The sequence below is a fragment of the Colobus angolensis genome, unplaced genomic scaffold, assembly GCF_000951035.1.
Source record: "Colobus angolensis palliatus isolate OR3802 unplaced genomic scaffold, Cang.pa_1.0 Scaffold18, whole genome shotgun sequence".
NCBI lineage: Eukaryota > Metazoa > Chordata > Mammalia > Primates > Cercopithecidae > Colobus > Colobus angolensis.
The window spans coordinates 3845411-3870927 of NW_012114932.1; the positions used below are offsets into that span (position 1 = coordinate 3845411).

The window sequence follows — 25517 nt, forward strand, 5'->3', positions numbered from 1 at the left end:
ACTTCTCCGCGCGAAGGGAAACTCTGGCGGCTCCGCCTGGAACGCGATTGGGAGACTGAGGAGGTGGAGCTGCTCCTCCGCGCCCCCTCCTCGCCGCCGCCACCGGGGACCGGCCGGCCCCTTCCCCGCCCTCCCAGGGCCACTGATGGGGTCCTCACCTCGGGGTCCGGGGGTTGGGGAGGGTCAAGGACGAGCCTAGTGGGGAGGTCGGGGCTTCCCCTCAGTAGTAACAGCCCTTTCTGGCTGCTCCCGGTGGGACTGACAAAGGCGGACCTCGAGCCTCCTGACCCCCAGAGGGGGGCCCTCCCCTCCACACACAGACATATTCAGTGGGTGATCGATCAGCGCCTTGGGTCATCGCAGGTGCCTGGTAAATGGTGGATCTCCCCACCCCTCCTCAACACACAGAAAACAGGGCGAGCAGCGGGCACTGCTGCACTGTCAATGAATAACTCACCTCTGTAGTGGACCCTGGAAGCTGAGCAGGAGGGTGAAACGGGAAGGCCGGCTTCCCACTAATTGGAAAGCAAGGCAAATGTGGGCTGTCCTATGGCCTCTCTGCAGGTGCGGAATGGCGGGGTTTGTGAGCCCCTTTTGTTGTCGAGGACAGCTCCACGGGGGTCCGGGAGGTGCTTGCTCTGCAGACAGAAGTTGGGCAGTCTTGGGCCCCCTGAAAAGGTTCAGAGTAGGGTGGGCCCAGAAGAGACTCCAGGCAGGCCTGGGCACAGGCAGAATTAGGCTTTGGCTGTGAGCCTGAACAGGGCCTGAGATGTTGGGAATGGGCAGGAGATCCAGGCTGTGTAAGTTGGGGATGTGAGGTCTGGTTCTAGATCAGCCTTTTCAGTCTGCCCTGGCCTGGTCATTAACAAAATTGGGGCCAACGTCTTCCCTTTGAGAGACCAAGTGGCTTGGAGGATTGTGGGCCCTCTATCTCCCTATTTGTTGGGTTTTCTTGGCTGTGTAATGGGGGTGCGTTCACCATGCAGGGAGCATCTGATCTGTGCTGAAGTCTGTGCAAGTTGCCGGGGCCTCTGAATCGGAAGCATACTCCCTGCCTTCAAGGAGCTTCAAGTCCAGAGTAGGAGGGTGAAACTGGGAGAAAAGTGACCCTGGCTGGTATCACTAATGCCAGGCACATGCTGTATCATGTTTACTGGTCAGAGCCATCTTTCTTCCCATTGTACAACTAGGAAATCTGAGGCTTGGAGAGCCTGAGGCTGAGCGGCCGTGCCTGTCAGGGTGTTGGCTAGGTGTGTCCATTCTGTCCACTGCATGCAGCGGCCTCCTCAGAAACCTGGGAGGACAGGGGAGGCTCCCCAGTGAGAAGATGGTTGGTGTAGGAGTTAATGGGATAGCAAGGGAGTGGCCATTCCAGGCAGCGGCAAAAGCCTGTGCGGCAGCTGGAGGAGCGAGGCAGCCTGCAGTTCAGGCTGGCAGGAACGAAGGGCATGTGTGGGGGAGCACTGGCATGGATCGGGTGGGAGAGATGTGGACTGGAGGGGTGGGCCTTTATCTCTCCCACTCTGGGGTGCCCCAGGGGCTCTTGGGGGTGGGGTGTACTCCAGTTCTACTCAATGAAAGCCCTGAGAAGTTGGGAGTTGGGAGGCTAGATTGGAGAGGCTGGGAGCTGCTCAGTGGCCTGTGGCAGAGATAAAGTGAAATCCATGTGCCTGAAATGGAGGAGAAAAACGCACTGCTCTTCTTTCTCTCCTCCTTCAGCTACCCATGGTATGTGTGGAGGGGCAAGGGGTGCTAGGTCCTGATTCACAGGGAGACTGATTGCAGAAACCTGACCACTTTCCCTGGAGTGGGTCAGTGGCCGATCTCCTCCGTGGCCTGGCCAGGAGCTGTTCTGATCCCACCCATTTCTTCCTGTTGTCTCCTCGTCCAGTGTTGTTTTTTTTTTAATTTTTATTAATTATTATTATTACTATTTTTTCATCTCCCAAGGCTCTGTCATCCATCAATCCAGTTTTGATATCACATACGGGGAGTGGTTTTGTTGCTGCCCCTTGAGGGCTGAAGAACTTTGGCACGCAGTAGGCTCTGAGCAAATATTTGTAAACATGTAGGAGTGAGTATTAGTCTAACTATGGGACCCTGTGCCCAAGGCCCATCCCTGGCATGCGGTGGCAGGAGAATTGAACAGTAACCCCATGCAAGAGATAACCTCTGCCCATCCTCAGGTGGACTCTGTCTTCCCATGGGAAGAAACTTTCTTTCCTCATCCCTTGGAAACTAGGTGGGGGGCTCCTGGGCAGCCTGGTCTTGCCACAGTCCTGGGATCCTGGCCGGGTTCAAGACTTTCCCTGCTGCCCCCTTCCCCCCCGCCCCCTTGGGTGGCAAACAGAGGCAGCCTTGTTCCTGCTCCCATAGAGCTGCCCTGTTTTCTGCACACTAAAAATGGAAACCCCCAAGCTATTTCGGGAGCAGTGCCCAGCCAGGCTGTGACCACGGCCCCCCTGCTCCCACCGGGCTGTGGCCACAGTGTCCCAGCTTCCACCAGGCTGCTGGACCCTCCCCTGAGCCTTGTGCCCAGCCCTGTTCTCTTTGGGGCAGCCTTAGGAGTACACTGCTCAGGCCTCTGCTAGGATGAGCCGACCTGGGAGAAGCAAGCGCTTGATATTTTGCACAGGCAGCTTGGCAGCTGGGTGATGGGAGGGGCTGGGCAACGTGGCCTGGGCACAGGCAAGTAGGGGAAGTGTCTCCCAGTCTGAGATGCATTGTCTGTCCCAGCACTTCACCAACCTTGGTGCTTTTGGCTGGGGACCACTGGGGAAGGTGGTGTTGCCATAGTTTCTTGGTTCAGGGACTCAGGAGCCTCAGCTGGGGCCCAAGAAGGGGTCTGTGTAGAGAGCAGGCACCCAAAATCTGGGGAGGTCCTGGTGATGGGCCTGGAAACAGCCAGTCATGGCACCTTCCTCCAGGACACACTCCACTTAGCCCACATCTTGGGTCCTGGCACTACTCTGAAGTGCAGGAGAGGAAATAGCAAGAGATGGCCTAGCTTCTACAGCTCTCTAGTACGTAGGGCTCCAACTAAGTACTCTCGAACGAGGGGAGTGTGCGTGTGTGTGTGTGTGTCTAAATGTGAGTGGTCTGAATGTCTCAGGTGAGTGTGATGTGTGTGTGTTTCTGTGTCTCGATATGGATGTGTCTTCATGTGGTGTTTGAAAGTGGGTGGCTGTGTCTGTGTGTCACTGTGCTGTGTGTATAGATGGCATCTGCATCTCTGTGTGTGTGTGTGTGTTGTAGGCGTACACATGCAGGGTGGGTGGTGTGTATGCATCTTGCTGTGCGAGTGCCTGTCTGCTGAAGCGCTGGTGGCCCTTTGGGCTGGGACAGCCCCTGGCCGTGTAGAGGGTGTGTACCTGGGTTCCTTTACAAGGTGGAGTTTGAGCAGAGAGCGGGACCTCACAGGGAGAGGGCCATACTGGGGGCCTGGCTGGACCCTGCCAGCTGTGGGGCTCCTTCCTAGCTGACCTTTCCCAGGCCCCTCGGGTGCCTGGCTCTGCCGCCCTCCCCCTCCTCGTGTGGGCTCCGAGGAGGCGTCCTCTGTGGAATGTGTTTGGTGGCCAGGGGCCAGGCTGGGCCCAGCTCCACCAGCAAGCTGGGCGGTGGGGAGGGGGTGCTTCTGTGCTGCCTCCCCAGTGGGGAGCCCAGGGCTTCCACGTGCCTGCAGCCCAGGCCCCAGCTTCACACTCGGCTTTCCCCGCTTCTAGGTGACTCCCACACGGGTCATGCTGTTGTCTCCTGATCCAGCCGGCCCTGCCAGGTGAGCCTGACCTCACACTAGATATCTAGGAACAGCATGACTCCTACCTATTCTGAGGGCTCTCGGAGGTGGGGTGCAGCCCTTCGGGCCCCACTCCTCCGAGCTGGAGCCTCCTCACATCTCTCAGTCCTCTTGGTTCTGTGGTTATTACCCGTCTGGATTCCTGGCCTGAAAGGCCCTGCCCCCAACTCTTGTCTTGCTCTAACATTCTGCTGGCTCAGGAGACCTCCCTCTCCTTCCTCCTTCTGCCTGGGAAACCCTCATCCATGTAGAGCCTCTCCTTTCTTGGGGTCTGGGCCCCTCCTTCCCATCATCTGCTCTCCTGCCCCATCCAGACCTTGCTTCCTGGGCATGGCCTCTCCAGCCCCTCACCCTCTGATCTGGGGGGATGGTGAGTGGGGTGCAGGTCTCCTTAGAGAACGGTGCCTGCAAAGAATGGGCAGTGTTGTCTAGCAAGTATCTCCTGTTTCTGACCTCGCTCTAGTGTGTGATCCTGAGGTCATCCTGGACATAGTGCCTGTCTAAGAAGCCTGGTCCTCCTCTGCTCACCCCGTAGGTTAGGAGGGGCATCTTGGCAATGCCACAGTCCTATCCCTTACCAGTGGTCCCAGGGTGCTCTGGCGGCCACATGAGCCCCACTCTCTCGACCTGTCTCCCTGCCAGGTGACCATGCCTGCCCTGGGCCCAGCTCTTCTCCAGGCTCTCTGGGCTGGGTGGGTCCTCACCCTCCAGCCCCTTCCACCAGCTGCTTTCACTCCCAATGGCACGTATCTGCAGCACCTGGCAAGAGACCCCACCTCAGGCACCCTCTACCTGGGGGCCACCAACTTCCTGTTCCAGCTGAGCCCTGGGCTGCAGCTGGAGGCCTCAGTGTCCACCGGCCCTGTGCTAGACAGCAGGGACTGCCTGCCACCTGTGATGCCTGATGAGTGCCCCCAGGCGCAACCTACCAACAACCCGAACCAGCTGCTCCTGGTGAGCCCAGGGGCCCTGGTGGTGTGCGGGAGCGTGCACCAGGGGGTCTGTGAGCAGCGGCGCCTGGGGCAGCTTGAGCAGCTGCTGCTGCGGCCAGAGCGGCCTGGGGACACCCAGTATGTGGCTGCCAATGATCCTGCAGTCAGCACGGTGGGGCTGGTAGCCCAGGGCTTGGCAGGGGAGCCCCTCCTGTTTGTGGGGCGAGGATACACCAGCAGGGGTGTGGGGGGTGGCATTCCACCCATCACAACCCGGGCCCTGTGGCCGCCGGACCCCCAAGCTGCCTTCTCCTATGAGGAGACAGCCAAGCTGGCAGTGGGCCGCCTCTCTGAGTACAGCCACCACTTCGTGAGTGCCTTTGCACGTGGGGCCAGCGCCTACTTCCTGTTCCTGCGGCGGGACCTGCAGGCTCAGTCTAGAGCCTTTCGTGCCTATGTGTCTCGAGTGTGCCTCCGGGACCAGCACTACTATTCCTATGTGGAGTTGCCTCTGGCCTGCCAAGGTGGCCGCTACGGGCTGATCCAGGCTGCAGCTGTGGCCACGTCCAGGGAGGTGGCGCATGGGGAGGTGCTCTTTGCAGCCTTCTCCTCGGCTGCACCCCCTACTGTGGGCCGGCCCCCATTGGTGGCTGCTGGGGCATCTGGAGCCTCTGCCCTCTGTGCCTTCCCCCTGGATGAGGTGGACCAGCTTGCTAATCGCACGCGAGATGCCTGCTACACCCGGGAGGGCCGTGCTGAGGATGGGACCGAGGTGGCCTACATCGAGTATGATGTCAATTCTGACTGTGCACAGCTGCCAGTGGTGAGTTCCAGTGTTGCCCTGCTTTTCCCCCTCTCTGAGGCCACTGGCCAAGTATTTGCAGCCAAGGAGCTGCCCAGAGTGTCCGAGGGCAGCTGGTGGTAGCACGAGGATGATCAGATCAGCAGATATTAAGTGCTTCCTGTGTTTCCTGGCCAGTGGTACCTTACCACAAACCTGGCATGCGGGTGGCAGCAGTGTCTGGATGGGCTTGGACTAGGATGCTGGAGGGGTGGCCCTAGTGTAGGTGGATTGGGAGGATGTTTGGGGGTTCTTGGGTAGGGACAGAGACCTATAATGGAATGAGACCTTTGGCTCTTGAGCAGGAGAGGAAGGTGAGGTCAGGATTGATGAGCTGTAGCCTCAGGATGGATAAAAAAGGGAAGAAGCTGCACACGGGGTTGAGTCAGTGAGAGGCAGGAGAGGGCCCTGGCGAGTGGACTTGGAGCAGAAAAGCAGGCTGTGAGAGGTTTTGGAGAAGTGGTCCAGGAGCGAGGTGACCACAGAAACTGGAGGAAGCACTCCCAGGCCAGGGATGGGAGAAGGTGGGGCCACAGGCAGCGGTGGGGATCAAAAGAGGGGGAAGGAGCCACTGGAAACTGCCCAAGGACTGGAGCAGAACTGGAGATCAGTCCACTGCGATAGGGCTAAGGATGTACCTGGGGGGATATTGTCCAGGGAAGGGTTGTTAGGGAGGGCCCAGAGAGACTGGGGGCAGGGATGAGGTTGTCCCAGGAGGGCCAGCAGAGAAGTCACTGTTGTACAGGGAGAGCTACCAGAGTGGCTGCCGGAGGGAATGAGGTTGGCCAGGGAGGATGCGGCCGAGGAGGTTATCCAGGAAGGGCGTTCTTGCTGCCTATAGGACACCCTGGATGCTTATCCCTGTGGCTCAGACCATACACCCAGCCCCATGGCCAGCCGGGTCCCACTGGAAGCCACACCAATTCTGGAGTGGCCAGGGATTCAGCTAACAGCTGTGGCAGTCACCGTGGAAGATGGACACACCATTGCTTTCCTGGGTGATAGTCAAGGGCAGCTGCACAGGGTGAGCCCACGGGAAGTACTGGCCCCTGCCCCAGAGTCTGGAGGGAACAGGTTGCTGGGGACCCAGCCTGGTTTAAGCTATCCCTGTGATCCCTGGGCCAGGAGAGATGACCTGAGCTGCTCTCCCAGGACTGGGTGGTGTTTACCTGTGATTTTCCCTCCATCCCCGCTAGGCTGGTTGGTATGACCTGTGACTGCCCAGGAGGAAATTCTGTCTGTAAATTACTTCGATTGGGTGGAGGAGGGGAGGGCTTTGGGCCTCTGGCCATGGACTTGGATCCCAGACCCTGTGGTCTCTGATCCCAGGTCTACTTGGGCCCAGGGAGCGATGGCCACTCGTACTCCACACAGAGCATCCATCAGGGGTCTGCAGTTAGCAGAGACCTCACCTTCGATGGGAACTTTGAGCACCTGTATGTCATGACCCAGAGCACAGTGAGTACCAGGCACAAACCAGGGCATGGCTGCTGGGAGGGGCCTCTGGGTGGGGCCAGGGACCCATTTGTGGGTGAGCCACTCGTGTTTGGATTGCTGGCCTCAGGTCCTCTTTGCTGTCATAGCTTCTGAAGGTTCCCGTGGCCTCCTGTGCTCAGCACCTGGACTGTGCATCTTGCCTTGCTCACAGGGACCCATACTGTGGGTGGTGTGTGCTCCTTGGCAGGTCAGATTCCTGACCCCATCCCAGTCCCAGCCTCAAGCCCACAATGCTCCTGCATAATTGTCCTGTCCAGAATTCCTGAACCTTAGCCCTTGACTCTCAACCCCTGATCCCCAGACACCTTGATTCCCCACCCCCATCCTCTGCACTGGGCATCAGTGCCCTGCCAGAGCAGACACAGGAACTTGTATCATGCCCACTCTAGGGCCCTGCCCAGGTCCTCCAGATTGTAGGAGTCCCTACCCTATGAACTCCCAGTGGCCCGTGAGGGTCACAGATAGACACTGGTCATTCTTGCTCAGGTGCAGTCGCAGTTCTGAGTGCTCAAGGGGCCAGGGCCCAGAGCAGTGGCTATGGAGCTTCCAGCCTGAGCTGGGCTGTCTGCGAGTGGCAGCCATGAGTCCTGCCAACATCAGCCGAGAGGAAACGAGGGAGGTGAATGATCAGATCGGGAGGGCCCTGGTGGGGAGGGCTCTGGGCATCAAGGTCTGGGTAGAGATCTTAGATCCTGGTGTCAGACGTGCCAGATACCACATGGCCTCACACAAGTCACTTCTTTTAGAAGCTCAGTTTCCCCATGTATTTCTAACTCAGGCCAGAGGGTGTTTGGGGAGGCCTGAGGTCTGTTAACTGCTGGTGCCTGTCCACATTGGGTGCCCCATAAATGTGGACGAAAAATGCCCTGGTCTGCTGCCCACTAGCCCCAACAGTGTGTCTGTCCCTGGCTCTCTTGGCAGGTTTTCCTATCAGTGCCAGACCTGCCACCCCTGTGGCCAGGGGAGTCATATTCCTGTCACTTTGGGGAACATCAGAGTCCTGCCCTGCTGACTGGTTCTGGTGTGATGTGCCCCTCCCCAGACCCTAATGAGGCCCCAGTGCTGCCAAGAGGAGCCGGTGGGTGAGAGAATGGGCTAGCCTGGGGGGAGGCCAGCCCCTGCTCCAGGGGATGTGGTGGGGTTAAGGTGTGAATCCAGGCAAAGAGCCATGAATGGATGCCTTTCTCTGAGTCCTCCCACTCCCCAACCACCTGAAGCCTCCATTCTGTGCCCTTGGACTGTGTTCCGTCACCCCAGTCCTCTTCCCCATTCAAGGGCTCAGGATATCGACTCTGGGTCTGAGTGCACCTCCTTGCTGCTTAACCCTGGCCCTCTCCCCTTCTGCAGACCACGTCTCCGTGAGTGTGGAGCTCAGGTTTGGCGCCGTTGTGATCGCCAAAACTTCCCTCTCCTTCTATGACTGTGTGGCGGTCGCTGAACTCCGCCCATCTGCGCAGTGAGTTCCTCGCCCTGTCCCCAGGCCTGGGCTTCCCCGTGGCGACCCCTGCCCCATGGCTGTGCTCTGTGCAGGTGCCAGGCCTGTGTGAGCAGCCGCTGGGGGTGTAACTGGTGTGTCTGGCAGCACCTGTGCACACACAAGGCCTCATGTGATGCCGGGCCCATGGTTGCAAGCCATCAGGTGAGTGTGACCTTGGGCTGGGCCATACGGGGAGTTGGGGGTCCCAGTGTGAGAGTTTTTCTTATGGCCCGGGGTCTGTCTGCCTATGTGAGGCTCTGTCCTGAGCACCAGAGCCGCTCTGTGTGACGGACTCCCTGGAGAACAGCCGCCGATACATCCCGCCTGTTTTGGGAGAGGGCGTTTGTAGCTGAGAGGCAGGGGAGGACTGGCCTTCATGCCCCACCTCGGCACAGACACCCCTGGAGCCTTCCCCCACAGTTTCCTCCTGTGGAGAATTAATGGGCTGTTTTTATTTCTCTTTTCCTTGGTCTCCTTTCCTCTTAACATACACTGTACCTGCCTGCCTCCTGTCCCGCGCCTGCCTGCTGAGTGGCCCTTCCTGTCTTCCTCTGCCTCCCCCTTCAGAGCCCGCTTGTCTCCCCAGCCCATCCTGCAAGAGACGGACCCACCCCCTCCCCACCCACAGCCCCCAAAGCCCTGGTCACCTCTGCTCCTAACACCCTTCCTGTGGAGCCTGGGGCTCCCTCCACAGCCACAACTTTGGACATCTCACCTGGGGCCAGTCCTTCCCTGCTCAGCCCCTGGGGGCCGTGGGCAGGTTCTGGCCCCATATCTTCCCCCAGCTCCACAGAGTCGCCTCTCCATGGGGAGCCCTCCCCTCCCAACCCCCGATATGGACCTGGAACCACTGTCCCTGCCCCCACTGACTTCAGACCCACAGCCACACCTAAGGACCTCTTGGCCTCCCCGCTGTCACCCTCAGAGGTAGCAGCAGTGCCCCCTGCAGACCCTGGCCCCGAGGCCCTTCCTCCCACAGTGCCCCTGGACCTGCCCCCTGCCACTGTTCCTGCCACCACTTTCCCAGGGGCCATGGGCTCCGTGAAGCCCGCCCTGGACTGGCTCACGAGAGAAGGCGGCGAGCTGCCCGAGGCGGACGAGTGGACGGGGGGTGACGCACCCGCCTTCTCCACTTCCACCCTCCTCTCAGGTGATGGAGACTCAGCAGAGCTTGAGGGCCCTCCCGCCCCCCTCATCCTCCCGTCCAGCCTCGACTACCAGTATGACACCCCCGGGCTCTGGGAGCTGGTGAGGCCCAGCCCAGGAAGGAGGCCTCAGGGGAGGGGATGTGGGGAAGATGCTACCCCTAGCTTGCCTTGTGATTCTGCACTGGGAGGGGGTGAGGGGCAGGGTGGAGTCTGCAGCCCCACACGGGCCTTGCCCCTGGAATCTGGCAAGGCAGAGGGCTAAGCTGGGCAGGGTGGGCTCCATAGACTGCCTTGCCCTTGGTGCCTGCAGGAAGAGGTGACCTCGGGGGCAAGCTCCTGCCCCTGTGTGGAGAGCGTTCAGGGCTCCACGCTGATGCCGGTCCATGTGGAGCGGGAAATCCGGCTGCTAGGCAGGAACCTTCACCTTTTCCAGGTCAGTGTGTCCTGCCTGCTACTGTCCTTGCAGCATCCTTAGCTGTTGACAAACTCTGCATAAGCCTTGGGGAGCAGGAAGAGGGCAGAGTCCGAGGGCTCAACTCCAACCCAGAGGCTGTGCTGGGGGATCTGTTGGGCGACCTACAGGACTCCCTGGAACCAGCTCCTGAAACTGCCCAAACAGCTGTGTTCTCTGCCCTCAGGACGGCCCAGGAGAAAATGAGTGTGTGATGGAGCTGGAGGGCATCGAGGTGGTGGTTGCGGCCCGGGTCGAGTGTGAGCCACCTCCAGATACCCAGTGCCATGTCACCTGCCAGCAGCACCAGGTGCACACCATGAGCGCCTGGGTGGGCACGGGTGCACTGCACTGGCCACAGGCTGGCTGCCGACTGTAGCTGGCTGCACCACGTTTTCCAGGCCCATGCTCTGACCCTGTCGCCCTGAGGGAGTCTGCACACCCATTTCTGACCTCTGACCATGTGCCCTATAGAGTCCTTGCATCCCAGCTCTGACCTGTAACTTGAGACCCCATGGGGTCCCCATACTCCAGTTCTGGCTCTGCCCTCCAACCTGTGGCCCCATGGGGTCCCTCTGACCCTATGCTCCTAACTAGTCATTTTAGTTCTTTCTCTGACTACCCCCTCCCCAGGCCTGACCCTTCCCCCAGTGCTTGACTCTGAACCCACTCCAATTTCTCCAGCTCAGCTATGAGGCTCTGCAGCCGGAGCTCCGTGTGGGGCTGTTTCTGCGTCGGGCCGGCCGTCTGCGTGTGGACAGTGCTGAGGGGCTGCATGGTGAGCCACCTGCGGGCTGCTGGGCTGGCGGTGGTAGCAGGGCTCTCCCAGGCCTGCCTCTCACGTGCGTCTCTGCCACCCCCAGTGGTACTGTATGACTGTTCCGTGGGACATGGAGACTGCAGCCGCTGCCAAACCGCCATGCCCCAGTATGGCTGTGTGTGGTGTGAGGGGGAACGTCCACGTTGTGTGACCCGGGAGGCCTGTGGTGAGGCTGAGGCTGTGGCTACCCAGTGCCCAGCGCCCCTCATCCACTCGGTTTGTTGAAAGGCTGTGCATCCCTTCCTCAGTGCTGCCCTTAGAGGGAGGGTGTGGGGGCCCAAAGGCGGGAGGTTGGGTCTGCCTTTCAAGTTGAGTAGAGGTGAGCAGTCCTTGTCCTGGAACAGGTGGAGCCACTGACTGGGCCTGTAGACGGAGGCACCCGTGTCACCATCAGGGGCTCCAACCTGGGCCAGCATGTGCAGGATGTGCTGGGCATGGTCACGGTGGCTGGAGTGCCCTGTGCTGTGGTTGCCCAGGAGTACGAGGTCTCTAGCAGGTGAGCTGGCTGCACCCAGCAGGAGCGTGGCACAGCCTGGGGCCTCCACGGTTGGCTTTTCTGCTTGGAGCCTCCCATCCCCTGCTCATCTGCCCCCCTCTCTCCCTGTTCCTTGATTCTGGCCACAATGCCCGAGTGCCAGGGTTGCCACTGAAGACCCTGGGCGCCCACCAGACCTGTAAGTTCCTGGCATGGGCTGCTGAGGAATCCTTCCTGGGCCTGTCACTGCCCAGAACTGACTGGTGGCTCTGCTTCCTGCTCTGCTCACCTGGTCTTCTGAGGGACTGTGGATATATTAATAGCTGTGGCAGCAGGACCCTCAGATCAGACAGATAAACTCAGGGGCTGGCCTTCTCACCAGCTCATTCTTCTCCAGGCATTGTCCTGGGCTGCCAGGCTCCTCAGGAAGGTAGACTTGGAAGGCACACCTCAGAAAGGCACACCTGCCAAGGGCCAGGCTCCACTGTCGTCTCTCGGAACCCCTGCTGCCTTCCTGGGGCTGCTGGGTTATGGTAACCTGGCCAGCGGTTGCAGGCCCCAAAGGTACATGTGCAGGACATTCCTAAGGAGACGTCCACAAGCAGCAGGGCCCAAACCTGGCTGAATATCAGGGTAACCTGCAGACCCTGTCTCAAACCAACACGGCAGATCCTCAACTCCCCCTCAGACATCTGGGTTCAGGAGGCCCACGGTGGGGCCCCAAAATCTGTATTTGAAATAAAGAACCACTCTGCTAGAGCACGGAGTGTCCCCTGAATGTGTTATGACCGAGAACTTACAGTGACTATCTAGACTGTTAGTGTTCCAGACCATAAGACTTTGTGATTTATGAAGCAATTAGCATATATTCTGTCTGGAGCCTCCCCTGCGTGGCTCACATGTCACTTGCGTCTTCCTAGAGTGTTTGCAACAACTGTGACAATGTCATTGAGTTGAGCCACTGCAGACTTAACACTCTGGAAGTTAATTTGCCCAAGCTTCTGTTTTCTGGCTAAGAACCAGCATTTTCTTAGACGGTTCACTTTCCCTTCACATGTATTCCCCTATCTGACTAGAGGCTTTCAGGGACTCTTTTTCCCGAATAAATCAAGTTTCCACCATGCTTTGAGTGGGTACTGTGCATGTGACATGGCAGAGGACGTGGGCGGCTAGCTGTGCCCACTCTCTTGCTCAGCAGCTCACCCCACAACCAGGCTGACAGGGCCCCTTTGTAAATTTATGCCACAGATAAATTCTTCCTTGTTGGGGGCCTCTGGGGTTGAACTTAAATGATTGAAACCACAAATACTAATTCTCAGATTCCAAGGCCTTCTGATGTGTCATAAAGAATTCCCTCCAAAGTGAGAGAGGGTCTCTGTCAGTCTTGTGGAGGATGGGAAGGGGAAGACCACCTGACAGTGGGGCAGGGAGAGGGGCTGCCAGGTAAGCTTGAGGGGCCCTCGATGCAGCCTGGCACCCCCTAGCCTGCTGTGTGTCTACAGCCTCGTGTGCATCACCGGGGCCAGTGGGGAGGAGGTGGCCGGCGCTGCAGCGGTGGAGGTGCCGGGAAGAGGACGTGGCGTCTCAGAGCACGACTTTGCCTACCAGGTACCTGACTGCTGAGCCACCCCCAGCTGCCAGCGGGCCACCCCCTCTGGTGACTCCTCTCAGCCCATCTGGTTTTGCCTTGGTGGGGCTCCCAGTCCTGGGCCATCTTGTTTCTCAGGCTGTCCCCGCCTCCCTGTGTCTGGTCTGATGCTCATCTCTCTCCCCGTCCTCCTTCCCACAGGACCCGAAGGTCCATTCCATCTTCCCGGCCCGTGGCCCCAGAGCTGGGGGCACCCATCTCACCCTGAATGGCTCCAAGCTCCTGACTGGGCGGCTGGAGGACATCCGAGTGGTGGTTGGAGACCAGCCTTGTCACTTGTGAGGGGCACTTCCTCATCCTGCAAAAATCTGTGTGCTCCAGGGGAAAGATGGAGGGGTCGGGGATCCTGGGGGGAGCAGAAAGGGGAAGAGGGCCAGTCCGCTTCTTCAGAGAGTGGCTGGGCCCTCCCTAGCCGGCTGTGTTGGGGGTGCACCTCCAGGGACACCTGGTGGAGACTGCAGTCAGCACTAGAGGGAAACCAGCTGGGGCCTGAGTGGTCCAAGTTTCCCCTGCCTGTGCCACTCCATTCATTCCCACCTCCCCTCCCAGGCTGCCGGAGCAGCAGTCAGAACAGCTGCGGTGTGAGACCAGCCCATGCCCCACGCCTGCCACGCTCCCCGTGGCTGTGTGGTTTGGGGCCACGGAGCGGAGGCTTCAACATGGACAGTTCAAGTACACCTTCGACCCCAACATCACCTCTGCTGGCCCCACCAAGAGCTTCCTCAGGTGCTGGGCCAAGGGTGTGGCTGCATGGCAGGTGGCAGGGAGATCTTTGCAGCTCCACTATGTGGGGGTTTGTAGGGCTTTATGTTGGGGCACTGAGAATCCCACGCTGCTGGTAGGCGCAAGGGGTCATGTGGTTTGGGGCTGGGGCTGGGCTGTGCTTTAGGTCCAGGTAACATAAGCCATCTTACGTTATGTAAGCTCATGGTCTGTTTCAGTGGAGGACGTGAGATATTGGTCCGTGGCCAGAATCTGGATGTGGTACAGACGCCAAGAATCCGGGTGACCGTGGTCTCGAGAATGCTGCAGCCCAGCCAGGGGCTTGGACGGAGGCGTCGCGTGGTCCCGGAGACGGCGTGTTCTCTTGGACCCTCCTGCAGTGGCCAGCATGCAGGACACCCTTGGGTACCCCACACTCTCCCCTCGCCCCATACCACACCCTGGGGATAGCCAGAGTAGGTGCCAGAGGAGGCTCTTCCCATTTTTGCTTGGCCCCCCGTCAACCTGCCTGTCTTCCTTCCAGTTTGAGGAACCATGCCATGTCAACTCCTCCCAGCTCATCACATGCCGCACGCCTGCCCTCCCAGGCCTGCCCGAGGACCCCTGGGTCCGGGTAGAATTTATCCTTGACAACCTGGTCTTTGACTTTGCAACACTGAACCCCACACCTTTCTCCTACGAGGCCGACCCCACCCTGCAGCCACTCAACCCTGAGGACCCCACCATGCCGTTCCGGCACAAGCCTGGGAGTGTGTTCTCTGTGGAGGTACAGCTCCTACTTGGACCTGGCAGGGCCCCGAGACCCTTTCCTTGGCTGCACATCTCTACTGTGTGTGGCAGAGAGGCCGAGACAGTAGAGCAAGGGCCGGTGGATGGATGTGGCTCCTCATCTTTGCTGTGTTGGGGGCAGAGGGGACTGGTGGGGGGTGCCTAGCCTAGGATCTGGCAGGGGCTTGACTGCTTGGCTGGTGGCCTGGGTCCTGATGCACTCCATGGCAGGCTCTGGAATGACTGCATTTGTATGTTTGGCCTGTGCAGTAGCTGGGTGGTGTGGTCCACATAGGCCATTGGGCTAATCCCCGAGTCGGCAGCCTGGCTCACATAGAATGCACTAGGCATGTGTCTTGGACATACACAGTGGGCAGCTGACGGGCATGCGGGCAGACCACAGGTCGATACGCCATCATCACCCACCTGGTGAGTCATCAGACACAGAGTTGGGGCTCCGGCTTTGTTAGGTAACTGGGCAGGGTTTGGGAGACAGCTTTATGTTCTCCAGATTTTTCGTTCTGGAGAAGAAAGATAGGAAAGGGCGGCGAAGGGTGATGAGGAGCAGCTTGGAGGGCACCTTGTGACTGGCCTGCACGCAGGGGAAGGGTGCTGAGAGGCTGTCAGCCCTGCTGCTGGGAGTGGGTCTCACGGTCCTTCCCACATTTGGGGAGGACAGGATCTGAGGGAAGGGTCCTGAGTGACTGATTGGTGACCCTCTGTTCCAGGGAGAGAACCTGGACCTTGCAATGTCCAAGGAGGAGGTGGTGGCTATGATAGGGGACGGCCCCTGTGTAGTGAAGACGCTGACCCGGCACCACCTGTACTGCGAGCCCCCCGTGGAGCAGCCCCTGCCACGGCACCATGCCCTCCGAGAGGCACTTGACTCTTTGCCCGAGTTCACGGTCAGTGGGCAGGTCCCTGGCCGGGCTGGGCATTGACCTGGGCTGAACCCTTGCTTACAGGCGGCTCCCGACACAGGTGCAGATGGGAAACTTGCGCTTCTCCCTGGGTCACGTGCAGTATGACGGCGAGAGCCCTGGGGCTTTTCCTGTGGCAGCCCAGGTGGGCTTGGGGGTGGGCACCTCTCTTCTGGCTCTGGGTGTCATCATCATTGTCCTCATGTACAGGTGGGTGCAGCCAGATGTGGCTGGGCTGGGGCAGGTCGTGGGATCTGGCTGGACTGGGAAGGGACAGACTGGGCCAGGAGTCAGGAAACATTCTCTGTAAATGGCCAGAGAGTAAATATTTTAGGCTTTGCAGGCCAAGTGGTCTCTGCTGAACAACTCAACTTTGCCACTGTGGCACAAAAGCAGCCAGGGACGACATGGAAACACATGAATGTGGCTGTGTTCTAACAAATCTTTATTTATAAAAATAGGTTGTGGGATGGATTTGGCCTGGTTGTGGTTGACTGATCTCTAGGCTAAACTGTGCTGGTCTAGACGGGGCACGGGTGTGTGTGACTTGCTTAGGAGGGGAAAGGCTGAATTGTACTGGGCTAGGCTTGAGCTTGGCTGGCATGGCTGGGTTGGACTGTGCTGGATGAGGCCAGGGTGTGCCTGGGGATAGGTCAGGCAGGCCTGGGCCAGTAGGACTCATCCGGCCGTCCCCTCCTGACCCTGGTGCTGAGCAGGAGGAAGAGCAAGCAGGCCCTGAGGGACTATAAGAAGGTTCAGATCCAGCTGGAGAATCTGGAGAGCAGCGTGCGGGACCGCTGCAAGAAGGAATTCACAGGTGTGACCAGGAGAACGGGCCCCGCCCTCCAGGGCTTTGCCCAAACCCGCTCCCATCACATGGGATTGGTGCCCAAACCTGGCCTCTTCTGCTTAATAGACCTCATGACCGAGATGACCGATCTCACCAGTGACCTCCTGGGCAGCGGCATCCCCTTCCTCGACTACAAGGTGTATGCGGAGAGGATCTTCTTCCCCGGGCACCGCGAGTCGCCCTTGCACCGGGACCTGGGTGTGCCTGAGAGCAGACGGCCCACTGTGGAGCAAGGGCTGGGGCAGCTCTCTAACCTGCTCAACAGCAAGCTCTTCCTCACCAAGGTGCCCCCACCTGCATCTTCCTGGCCTGCCCCTGGCCCTGCCCCTTCTCCAGGGCATGGTTTCTGAGCCTGCCCTTCTGTCCCCCAACCCCCTTCTCCCATCCCCTCTCTTTGGCTGCAGTTCATCCACACGCTGGAGAGCCAGCGCACCTTCTCAGCTCGGGACCGTGCCTACGTGGCATCTCTGCTCACCGTGGCGCTGCATGGGAAGCTTGAGTATTTCACTGACATCCTCCGCACTCTGCTCAGTGACCTGGTTGCCCAGTATGTGGCCAAGAACCCCAAGCTGATGCTGCGGAGGTCTGTGTGGCTGTTGGAGCTGGGTGGGCCCTGGATAGCTGGAGCTGGGGTGGGGCCTCAGGCTGGGGGTCTGCAGGATAGAGAGGCCCGCAGCCCTGCCTGCTGACCCTGGCATTCCCCTTTCCCATTATCTCAGGACAGAGACTGTGGTGGAGAAGCTGCTCACCAACTGGATGTCCATCTGTCTGTACACCTTCGTGAGGGTGAGGGGGCAGAGCTGGACAGGGCTTCTGTCCAGGGAGGGTCAGGCCCTCTAAACTGCTAAGCCCTCAGCCACCATGCAGCTCGGACACTTGTGCCAGAGCAGAGACTCCTGCTCAGCCTGTCCTCAGTCCCCTTAAGCCCGTGTCCTGTCCCCTTTCCCAGTGTGCGTCATGTCCCGTACACCTCTGCCACCTGCCGGGAGGGCCCTAACTGCCTGTGCTCTCCTAGGACTCTGTAGGGGAGCCTCTGTACATGCTCTTTCGAGGGATTAAGCATCAAGTGGATAAGGGGCCAGTGGACAGTGTGACAGGCAAGGCCAAATACACTTTGAATGACAACCGCCTGCTTAGAGAGGACGTGGAGTACCGTCCCCTGGTGAGGGTGTGCAAGTGTGTGGCCTGCAGTCTGAGTGCGGTGAGGGCGAGGGTGGAGAGTGTGTGGGTGTGTGGGGTCTGGACACCAGCTTCTGATGTGGGTGCCTGGATGTAGAGCAGAGTGACCTCTGGCTGGCTGCTGGCGAGAGCCCGTCAGACTAGTTTAGCAGGATGGCAGTTTAGGGCAGACTTTGATGATGAGGCCTCCAGGTGCCCCAGAGTAGGGATGGAACCAGGGTAGCCACAACCAGGGTTTAGGAGGAGCCAGCCCTACCTTGGACCATGGGCTTGAGCTGTGCCAGGGCCTGACCCTGTCGGCCTGGCCCTCCTACCAGGGATGCGGCCTTGCCCACCAAGCCAGCCCCACTCTGGCAGGTCTTGTCTCTGGGTTTGCTTTCCCCTTAGTTACGCACAAGGGTTCCTGCGGGAAACCCGCATTCAGGCCTGCTGAACCCCTCCCCTGTCGGATGGGTGGGAATATTTGCTCATGCAGGCTTCCCGAAGCTCCTTCAGCCTGGCCCATTCAGCCAGGAACCTGGGGATCTGAGTAATGAGGGACTTGTGCTCACTCCTTTTTTTCTGCCATTTACACCTAGTCATTTACAAGTGCTCTCCGCTAGGTGCTGGGGTCACAGGAGGAAGCTGCTGTCCCTGGGGAAGGCAGGCAGGTGAAGAGACGAGAGTTAGGGAATGTGTGGTGCACGGGGGTCGGAGGCAGCGGCCCCTCATGAGTCGTCCCTGCCCTTGGTCTGTGTCTTGGTCATCCTGAGTGTACATGAACCCTGACGACTCCTGTGTGTCCTGCATAGACCTTGAATGCACTGTTGGCTGTGGGGCCTGGGGCAGGAGAGGCCCAGGGTGTGCCCGTGAAGGTTCTGGACTGTGACACCATCTCCCAGGCCAAGGAGAAGATGCTGGACCAGCTTTATAAAGGAGTGTCTCTCACCCAGCGGCCAGACCCTCGCACCCTTGATGTTGGTAAGGGCGTGGAGAGCCCCTGGGGACCTGAGCCAGTGTTGGGCCTGGGCTGGCCCCGGACCAGCTCTGCAGGGACAGCTCATCACTCCTGGTGGGGAGGATGCTGGGAGGTGGGCAGAAGCCAGCTTTGGAACATCTTTGTTGGACAGCCTCTCATCTGGGGAGGGGTCCCTGCTCTTGGTCTTTGGAGAGGTTGAGGTTGAGTATGGCTGCCCCGTGATGGAGGGGCTGGTGTCCCCGTGGAGGAGGAGATGGGCTCCACTGTGGGAGGGGTATCCTCCAGCCCTGCACCCAGTTCTGCCTTGCCCTTGCAGAGTGGCGGTCTGGGGTGGCTGGACACCTCATTCTTTCTGATGAGGATGTCACTTCTGAGGTCCAGGGCCTGTGGAGGCGCCTGAACACACTGCAGCATTACAAGGTAGGAGGGGTGGGAGCTGGAGGAGGGCATGGTGAGCTGGGGCTGGTGGAGGGATTACCAGCTGTGCTCAGCAGGTCCCAGATGGAGCAACTGTGGCCCTCGTCCCCTGCCTCACCAAGCATGTACTCCGGGAAAACCAGGATTATGTCCCTGGAGAGCGTGAGTACTGCCCCCATCACGGCCCTCTGTCCCTGCTGTGCTCAGCCCAGAGTCATGAGGAAGGTCCTCTGGGCCTCAGGGCAGGCTTGTGCCTGTTTCCTTTCTGCCCAGGGAAGCTCTCAACCAAGTGCCCCCACCCCTGGGAGAGCTGGCAAGAACCAGGGGGCCTGGGGAGGTGGCACCTGGGAAGGGGTGACAGCTGTGGGCTTCTTGGCACAGGGACCCCAATGCTGGAGGACGTAGATGAGGGGGGCATCCGGCCCTGGCACCTGGTGAAACCAAGTGATGAGCCAGAGCCGCCCAGGCCTCGGAGGGGCAGCCTTCGGGGCGGGGAGCGTGAGCGTGCCAAGGCCATCCCTGAGATCTACCTGACCCGCCTGCTGTCCATGAAGGTGGGGTGGGGCCTGCCAAGGTGGTGGGGCCCGGGCTGAGGGGGAGCATGGCCACTCGTGGGATTTGGGCGTGCTGTGGGGCTCGTGCAGGCACAGTGCCGGGGGGTGTCTGAGGCTGGGCTGCTGCTGAGGGCCCTTTGCTGACCACACCTCTCTGCTTTCCCCTTCCCACAGGGCACCCTGCAGAAGTTCGTGGACGACCTGTTCCAGGTGATTCTCAGCACCAGCCGCCCCGTGCCACTCGCTGTGAAGTACTTCTTTGACCTGCTGGATGAGCAGGCCCAGCAGCATGGCATCTCCGACCAGGACACCATCCACATCTGGAAGACCAACAGGTAGGGTGGTGCTGGGTGGGCTCTCGGTGTGTGTGGGGGGTCTTCTCTTCTGCCTCCCCAGCACATTCATTGGCCATGCCTGCCCCACCCGCAGCTTGCCTCTGAGGTTCTGGATCAATATAATAAAAAACCCGCAGTTTGTGTTCGACGTGCAAACATCTGATAACATGGATGCGGTGCTCCTTGTCATTGCACAGACCTTCATGGACGCCTGCACCCTGGCCGACCACAAGCTGGGCCGGGTGAGCAAGTCTGGGATGGATGCGGAGAGGGATGGGTGAGGGTGGACAGTGCTGTGTGTGCACTCAGATTCTAGGTTTTTCTGAGAACTTCAAGGAGGACTTAGGGGAGACCTCTGACCTTCCAAGCCAAGGCTTTATCCCGGGGCCGCCTCAGTTTTAAGGGATGAGCAAGAGGTTGGGGCATTGTGTGCCAATTCACAGCTGAAGTGGTGGGCAGCAAGTGCAGCCTGGTGTGGCTGGGGCATAGAGTGCTGGCCAGGCGTGGAAGTAGGCCAGGGCCAGTTGGTCAGGGCTCACTCCTGGGGCAGTGGGAGCCACAGAAAGCCCGGGAACAGGGAAGTGGTGTGACCAGGCCTGAGAGTTTGTGGAACATTGTGGCTGCTGTGCATGGATGAGCTGAGTGAGGGAGTCCCACGAGGGCGCTGTGCTGTCCTTCTGACAAGCAGTGGCTTGGTTCAAGCTGGGCGGGAGGATGCAGGGCAGGCAGAAGCTGAAAGTTGGATGTGGGGGATGAGGAAGAAGGAGGGGGGTCACACATGATCCCTGGGCCTCTGGCTATGGTAAGCTCAGACTTGGAGGAGGTGAGTCTGGGGTTTGTGGGGTTTCCAGGTAGAGACATGGATTGTTCAATCCCAGAGCAGCTCTGGGCTGCTGGGTGGGTTTGGTTCCTTAGGGTGGTGGAGGTGTCTACCTGCCAGTAGGGCAGTAGGGAAGAGGGTCCAGGGGGTGTCACGGTTTGAGGGATGTGTGAGGAGGAGAGCTGGGAAGCACAGGAGACTGAGTAGTCGGAGCTGTCCGGGAGCACAGAAGTTGGGAGTCTGTTGTCACGGCAGTCAAAGCCGGGAGTCCCCTGACATATGAGGTCCCCAAGGTGTCTGCTCAGGCATCGAGTGGGCAGGGCCCTCGTGTAATTCTGCAGGTCCATGAGTGGGGCTCTGCTTAGCCTTGACCCCCAGGTCTCAGTTGGCGAGGGACCTCTTGAGAGATACTTCCCTACACCTCTGGGAAAAATCAAAATTAGCTGGGCACGGTGGCTCACACCTAGAATCCCAGCACTTTGGGAAGCTGTGGTGGGCAGATCGCCCAAGGAGCTCAGGAGTTTGAGACCAGCCTGGGCAACATAGCAAAACCCTGTCTCTACAAAAAATACAAAAATTAGCCAGGAGTGGTGGTGTGCACCTGTGGTCCCAGCTACTAGGGAGGGTGAGGTGGGAGGATCACTTGAGCCTGGGAGGTTGAAGCTGCAGTGAGCCATGACTGCCCTGTTCGCTGTACTTCAGCCTGGGTAACAGAGCGAGACCGTCTGAAAACAAAAACAAAAACAGAAAGTTCTGTCCAAAATTGTAGCACTGTCTTTTGGGGGCCATTTTTGATCCAGATGCTGTCATCATGCCTATAATGAGCTAAGAATCAAAGGGCCACACCAGGACCCGCAGGGCCACCTCCAGGGTAGACCCTGTGTGGTGGCTGGGATTTTTGCCAGATCTTCCCAGTACCTCCCCTTCCCAGCAGAACAGCAGATGGTTCCTGGGTAGCTCAGGAGTAGTCCCAACCAGGAATGCCAAGGGTTCCCCCATGGGGAGTTGTCGAGAAGGTGCGAATCCTGACTCAGGTTGACAAGAGGAGCTGGCCTTGGGTCCCTGCTCACGGTGGGCAGTGCCACCTTGAGATATTTCTCACCTTCCCAGCAGCTCTAGGATGAGGAGAGGTCCTGAGAACAGACGTATGCTGCCCAGAGCCCATGGCTGCTGGGACTTGAACCCAGTTCAGTGGTAGAGGCTGTGTCTAGGTGTGTTAAAGTGGTGGAAACTGACTGGACAGACCTGCTTCAAATCCTAGCTCAGCCACTGGGGAGTGAGGTGGTCTGTGGCCACTTAGGTAATGTTCTGGGTCTCAGTTCACTCACTTTTAAAATGATGACCCTGGGAGTGAACAGCAGCAGCTTCCTGCCCTGCGTACCGGGCTCTTGCTGGATCTAGATGGAGGCATGTGGAGCTGAGAAATGATTTCTGATGACATCAGAGGCTGGACGCTGGTGGAGGGGAGGGAGCAGTGGAGGCTTCTGCGGAAGGAAGTAGGCTAGGGTGACCACCTGATCTGGTTTTCCGGGACTCAGGGGCTTCCTGGGATGTGAGACTTTTCCTTTTCAAAACTGAAGCAGTGCTGGGAAACCCAGGACGCTTGATCACTCGCACAGGGTGATCATCCTTCCTTCCTCTTTTCTGGCCTCTTGCTATGTCCAGGACTCCCCGATCAACAAACTTCTGTATGCACGGGACATCCCCCGGTACAAGCAGATGGTGGAAAGGTATTGGAGGGTGCGGTGGGTAGAGGTTGGACGGTGTGTGCAGCTGAGACTCGGCGGGTGGGCTCTGGTGGGGAGCGGGGGAGTGGGCTTGTTTACCCAGCAGCTGCTGTGCCCTGTCTCTCTGGCAGGTACTATGCAGACATCAGACAGGCTGTCCCAGCCAGCGACCAAGAGATGAACTCTGTCCTGGCTGAGCTGTCTTGGGTAAGGCCTCCCTCTGCTTCTAGGGTTGGGCATAGGCCTGCTACCACAACAGTCCTGCCCGCTTCACACTGCCCCTTTGCAAGGAAGCCCTTGGGAACCTCAGCAGCCCTGTGAGCTGGTTGGGGCAGGAAACATAAGTAAAGAATGTTCCAACTGCCACTGAAAGACCAGGGCTCCCACCATCTCATCACAGAGCAAGCAGGGATCTTGTCCTGGCAGCTGCCATATACCCTTATTCAGCCAGGCACTTGCAAGGTAGCTGGGATTCAGCCTCAGGCCTGCCTGGGTCTGCCTGTGTGCGTCTTCCCACTGCTGTGCCTCCCTTGGTGGCACAGGTGTCCCCTCCACCTCCCCCATTCCTAAAACAGCCCTAAAATGTAACTCCAGGGAGTTACGAACAATGTTTCTGAAATGTTGATGGTGATGACAGCCACAACCACAACAATAATAGCAGCTGTAATTTTGGGGTGTTGTGTGTGAAGCCCTTCATGGGGTGCTTTGATTGTCTTACTTGATCCTCACAAGAACTCCACAAGTTAGGTGACACTGACTCCATCACCCAGGTGAGGAAGTTGAGGCTCAGAGATGTCCCCATGGAGGGGCCTGAGAATGACCTCAGGAAATACTTGAGTTAGGGCAGAGCGGAATCATGCTGGGCTGTCAGCCTGCAAGTGACATCAGTGCCACTTGGCTCTGGAGTCACCTGGGTGGCAGAGGGTCTGGGCTAGAACCTCAAGGGGCTGAGAGAGGCAGGGCTCCAGTGGAAACCCCAGACCGTGCTGAAGCAGGTAGACCTGAGCTGTCTTCCTACCAAGGAGGCCCCCTTGGCGCTGCCCTGTTCTGTCACCATCTGGCACGCCTGGCCTGGGGTCCCCGGGCCATGGAGGGGACTCTGCTTCCCACTGTAGTGCCCATCCCATTCCCTACCTCTCAGGTCCCCTTCTCCCCCAACCCTTCCCTGGGGTCCTGGGCCACCTCCTGTGGCTGTCTGCATCCCTCATCTCTCTCACCTTTCATTTGGCCTCTTCCCTAGAACTACTCTGGAGACCTCGGGGCGCGAGTGGCCCTGCATGAACTCTACAAGTACATCAACAAGTACTATGACCAGGTGGGCGGGCCCTGGGCCCTAACTGGGAGGCTGACCCAAGGCCTCCCAGGAGACTTAAGGGGCTCTGACCCTGTGACTCATGGTGGGGGCTTTGGTCTTCCCCAGGGACAGCGTAGTGGGGGACCAGGCCCCTGGGCGGCTTGGGAAGTGTTCTCCAGGTGGGTTTCCTGGCATTGACTGTGCTCTCACCTGTCCCACCGCTCCCCATTCCACCTCCCCAGCAGGATGGCAAGGCACAGTGCTGGTGGTTGTGGGGGCCAAGGGGTCTACCAGGGCCTGGAGATGTTGTGCATTTGCTGAGTTGGCAGCATGTTGGGCACGGCCAACATGCAAGTGTAGGCCTGGCTTGGCTGCATGAGCTGAGAAGAGGAGAGTCCAGGCACATGGGCTGGGGTGTGAGGGTACAGTGGAGCTGGTGAATCTTTTTGGAGGATCCCTGGGCTGGGTCTGAAGAGCTGAGCACCTGCCAGTCAACCTGCTGGGTGTCTGATGGAATAGTCCACTTAGATGTTTGTGTGGCACCAGTGAAGTGGCTGTTGTTGCTCAGAGATGAGGAACCTGCCTCATGGCCCACAGTCTTCCTGGGCATGGTATGGGCCATGGCATGGGGCGTGGGGGAGGCAGACTATAATGCAGGCATGTCCCCTCGTGGAGACATAGTGGGCAGTGGCTGTTTTCTGAAGTGCTGCTGCCCTCCGGTTCCTACTGGTTCCCTTGGTGGCAGCCCCCAATTTGTGGTTGGTGTTTGATCAGTGTCTGTTTTCCCAGCACATGTGTCTGGTCATTCTTGGGTCTCTGCCCCTTGTCTGGCAGCAGACAGACAGGAACTTGGGAAATGCTGTTGCCGGGCGGGTGAGTGAGCCAGGATGGCTGCATCAGGGCTTCTGAGGGGCTCGGTACTGAGTCAGGTCCTTCATTTCCTACCTTATTCGTCCTGAAATGGTGGATTTGATGTTATTACCCCTCCTGCTGCCGAGGCCCTGAGGTCACAGAAAGTACGTGATGTGACTGGCTAGGTTTCTTGGCCTCCTATCCCACTCGTGCCACAGCGTCTTAGGAGGGCTGTTGAATTTTGCAGCAAACACGTTGGCCAAAGAAGTCTCCCCTGATGGCATCGGTCTCTGTTTCAGATCATCACTGCCCTGGAGGAGGATGGCACGGCCCAGAAGATGCAGCTGGGCTATCGGCTCCAGCAGATTGCAGCTGCTGTGGAAAACAAGGTCACAGATCTATAGGGACCCAGGAGCCACGGCCTGCTATTGCTTCAGCCCGGCCTGGGCAGCCCTGGAAGCTCGGGGGGAGAGGCCACCTTGTTAGGTGCCTGTAGTGACTGACAAGCAGTTAGTGGAAGGTGACTCACAGTCTCCTGGTGGCTCTGGCCTCAGCCCTGCTGGACCCACCTCCTAGGCCAGGGGCCTCAAGGCTCATGGGTTAGTACCCAGCCTGCTTCCCGAGTCCAGGGACCCTATGACACCGGTCTGCAGGGAGCTGGGGACTGAGGGCTTCCAGAGAGTGGCCGGAAGAGTGTTCAGGCCCCTGGGGAGACTGTACTGTTCCTGAACACTGGCCTTGGCTGCACTGGGATTCGGAGAGGAAGGAGGAGAGGCCCCCACTTCCTGTCTGCCTCCTCCACCATCCCTGACCTCAGTTGAGCTGCCTCTGGCCTCGTTGCTGCTGCCACATCCTAGGTCTAAGAGTTGAACGCCTCTCCTAGGCCACTGCAGACTGACCCCTCAGCAGGGCTGGCTGTCACAGGGCTGCCCTGCCTCACAGGTAGCCGTGGTGAGGGCCATCTGCTGCAGGGGGATCTTGGGGAGAGTGGTGGCTCAATTGACCCAGCTCTTCATTAAAGGATAACACACTGCA

The 25517-nt window shown here is 59.0% G+C and overlaps 1 protein-coding gene across 2 annotated transcripts in view; it reads left to right on the forward strand.

The window, feature by feature from the left end:
- PLXNB1 (plexin B1) overlaps positions 1 to 25517 on the forward strand; it is a 26490-nt gene extending 973 nt beyond the window's left edge. The window contains exons 2-38 of one of the 2 annotated variants that reach the window (XM_011939178.1): positions 3723 to 3775; positions 4439 to 5551; positions 6411 to 6593; positions 6899 to 7027; positions 7153 to 7253; positions 7553 to 7685; positions 7988 to 8144; positions 8414 to 8522; positions 8597 to 8705; positions 9111 to 9791; positions 10002 to 10124; positions 10330 to 10452; positions 10827 to 10920; positions 11006 to 11178; positions 11307 to 11458; positions 12940 to 13045; positions 13227 to 13363; positions 13635 to 13811; positions 14027 to 14198; positions 14332 to 14574; positions 15305 to 15481; positions 15558 to 15706; positions 16213 to 16313; positions 16413 to 16630; positions 16751 to 16929; positions 17066 to 17132; positions 17362 to 17508; positions 18317 to 18485; positions 18800 to 18903; positions 18978 to 19062; positions 19282 to 19454; positions 19629 to 19789; positions 19884 to 20031; positions 22275 to 22339; positions 22468 to 22543; positions 23577 to 23651; positions 24782 to 25517. In XM_011939178.1, the coding sequence (XP_011794568.1) occupies positions 4445 to 5551; positions 6411 to 6593; positions 6899 to 7027; positions 7153 to 7253; positions 7553 to 7685; positions 7988 to 8144; positions 8414 to 8522; positions 8597 to 8705; positions 9111 to 9791; positions 10002 to 10124; positions 10330 to 10452; positions 10827 to 10920; positions 11006 to 11178; positions 11307 to 11458; positions 12940 to 13045; positions 13227 to 13363; positions 13635 to 13811; positions 14027 to 14198; positions 14332 to 14574; positions 15305 to 15481; positions 15558 to 15706; positions 16213 to 16313; positions 16413 to 16630; positions 16751 to 16929; positions 17066 to 17132; positions 17362 to 17508; positions 18317 to 18485; positions 18800 to 18903; positions 18978 to 19062; positions 19282 to 19454; positions 19629 to 19789; positions 19884 to 20031; positions 22275 to 22339; positions 22468 to 22543; positions 23577 to 23651; positions 24782 to 24886 (6408 nt within the window). In that variant the 5' untranslated portion in view covers positions 3723 to 3775; positions 4439 to 4444 and the 3' untranslated portion in view covers positions 24887 to 25517. Of the gene's footprint in view, positions 1 to 3722; positions 3776 to 4438; positions 5552 to 6410; positions 6594 to 6898; positions 7028 to 7152; positions 7254 to 7552; positions 7686 to 7987; positions 8145 to 8413; positions 8523 to 8596; positions 8706 to 9110; positions 9792 to 10001; positions 10125 to 10329; positions 10453 to 10826; positions 10921 to 11005; positions 11179 to 11306; positions 11459 to 12939; positions 13046 to 13226; positions 13364 to 13634; positions 13812 to 14026; positions 14199 to 14331; positions 14575 to 15304; positions 15482 to 15557; positions 15707 to 16212; positions 16314 to 16412; positions 16631 to 16750; positions 16930 to 17065; positions 17133 to 17361; positions 17509 to 18316; positions 18486 to 18799; positions 18904 to 18974; positions 19063 to 19281; positions 19455 to 19628; positions 19790 to 19883; positions 20032 to 22274; positions 22340 to 22467; positions 22544 to 23576; positions 23652 to 24781 lie in introns of both variants that reach the window. The other variant, XM_011939179.1, reaches the window with a different exon arrangement.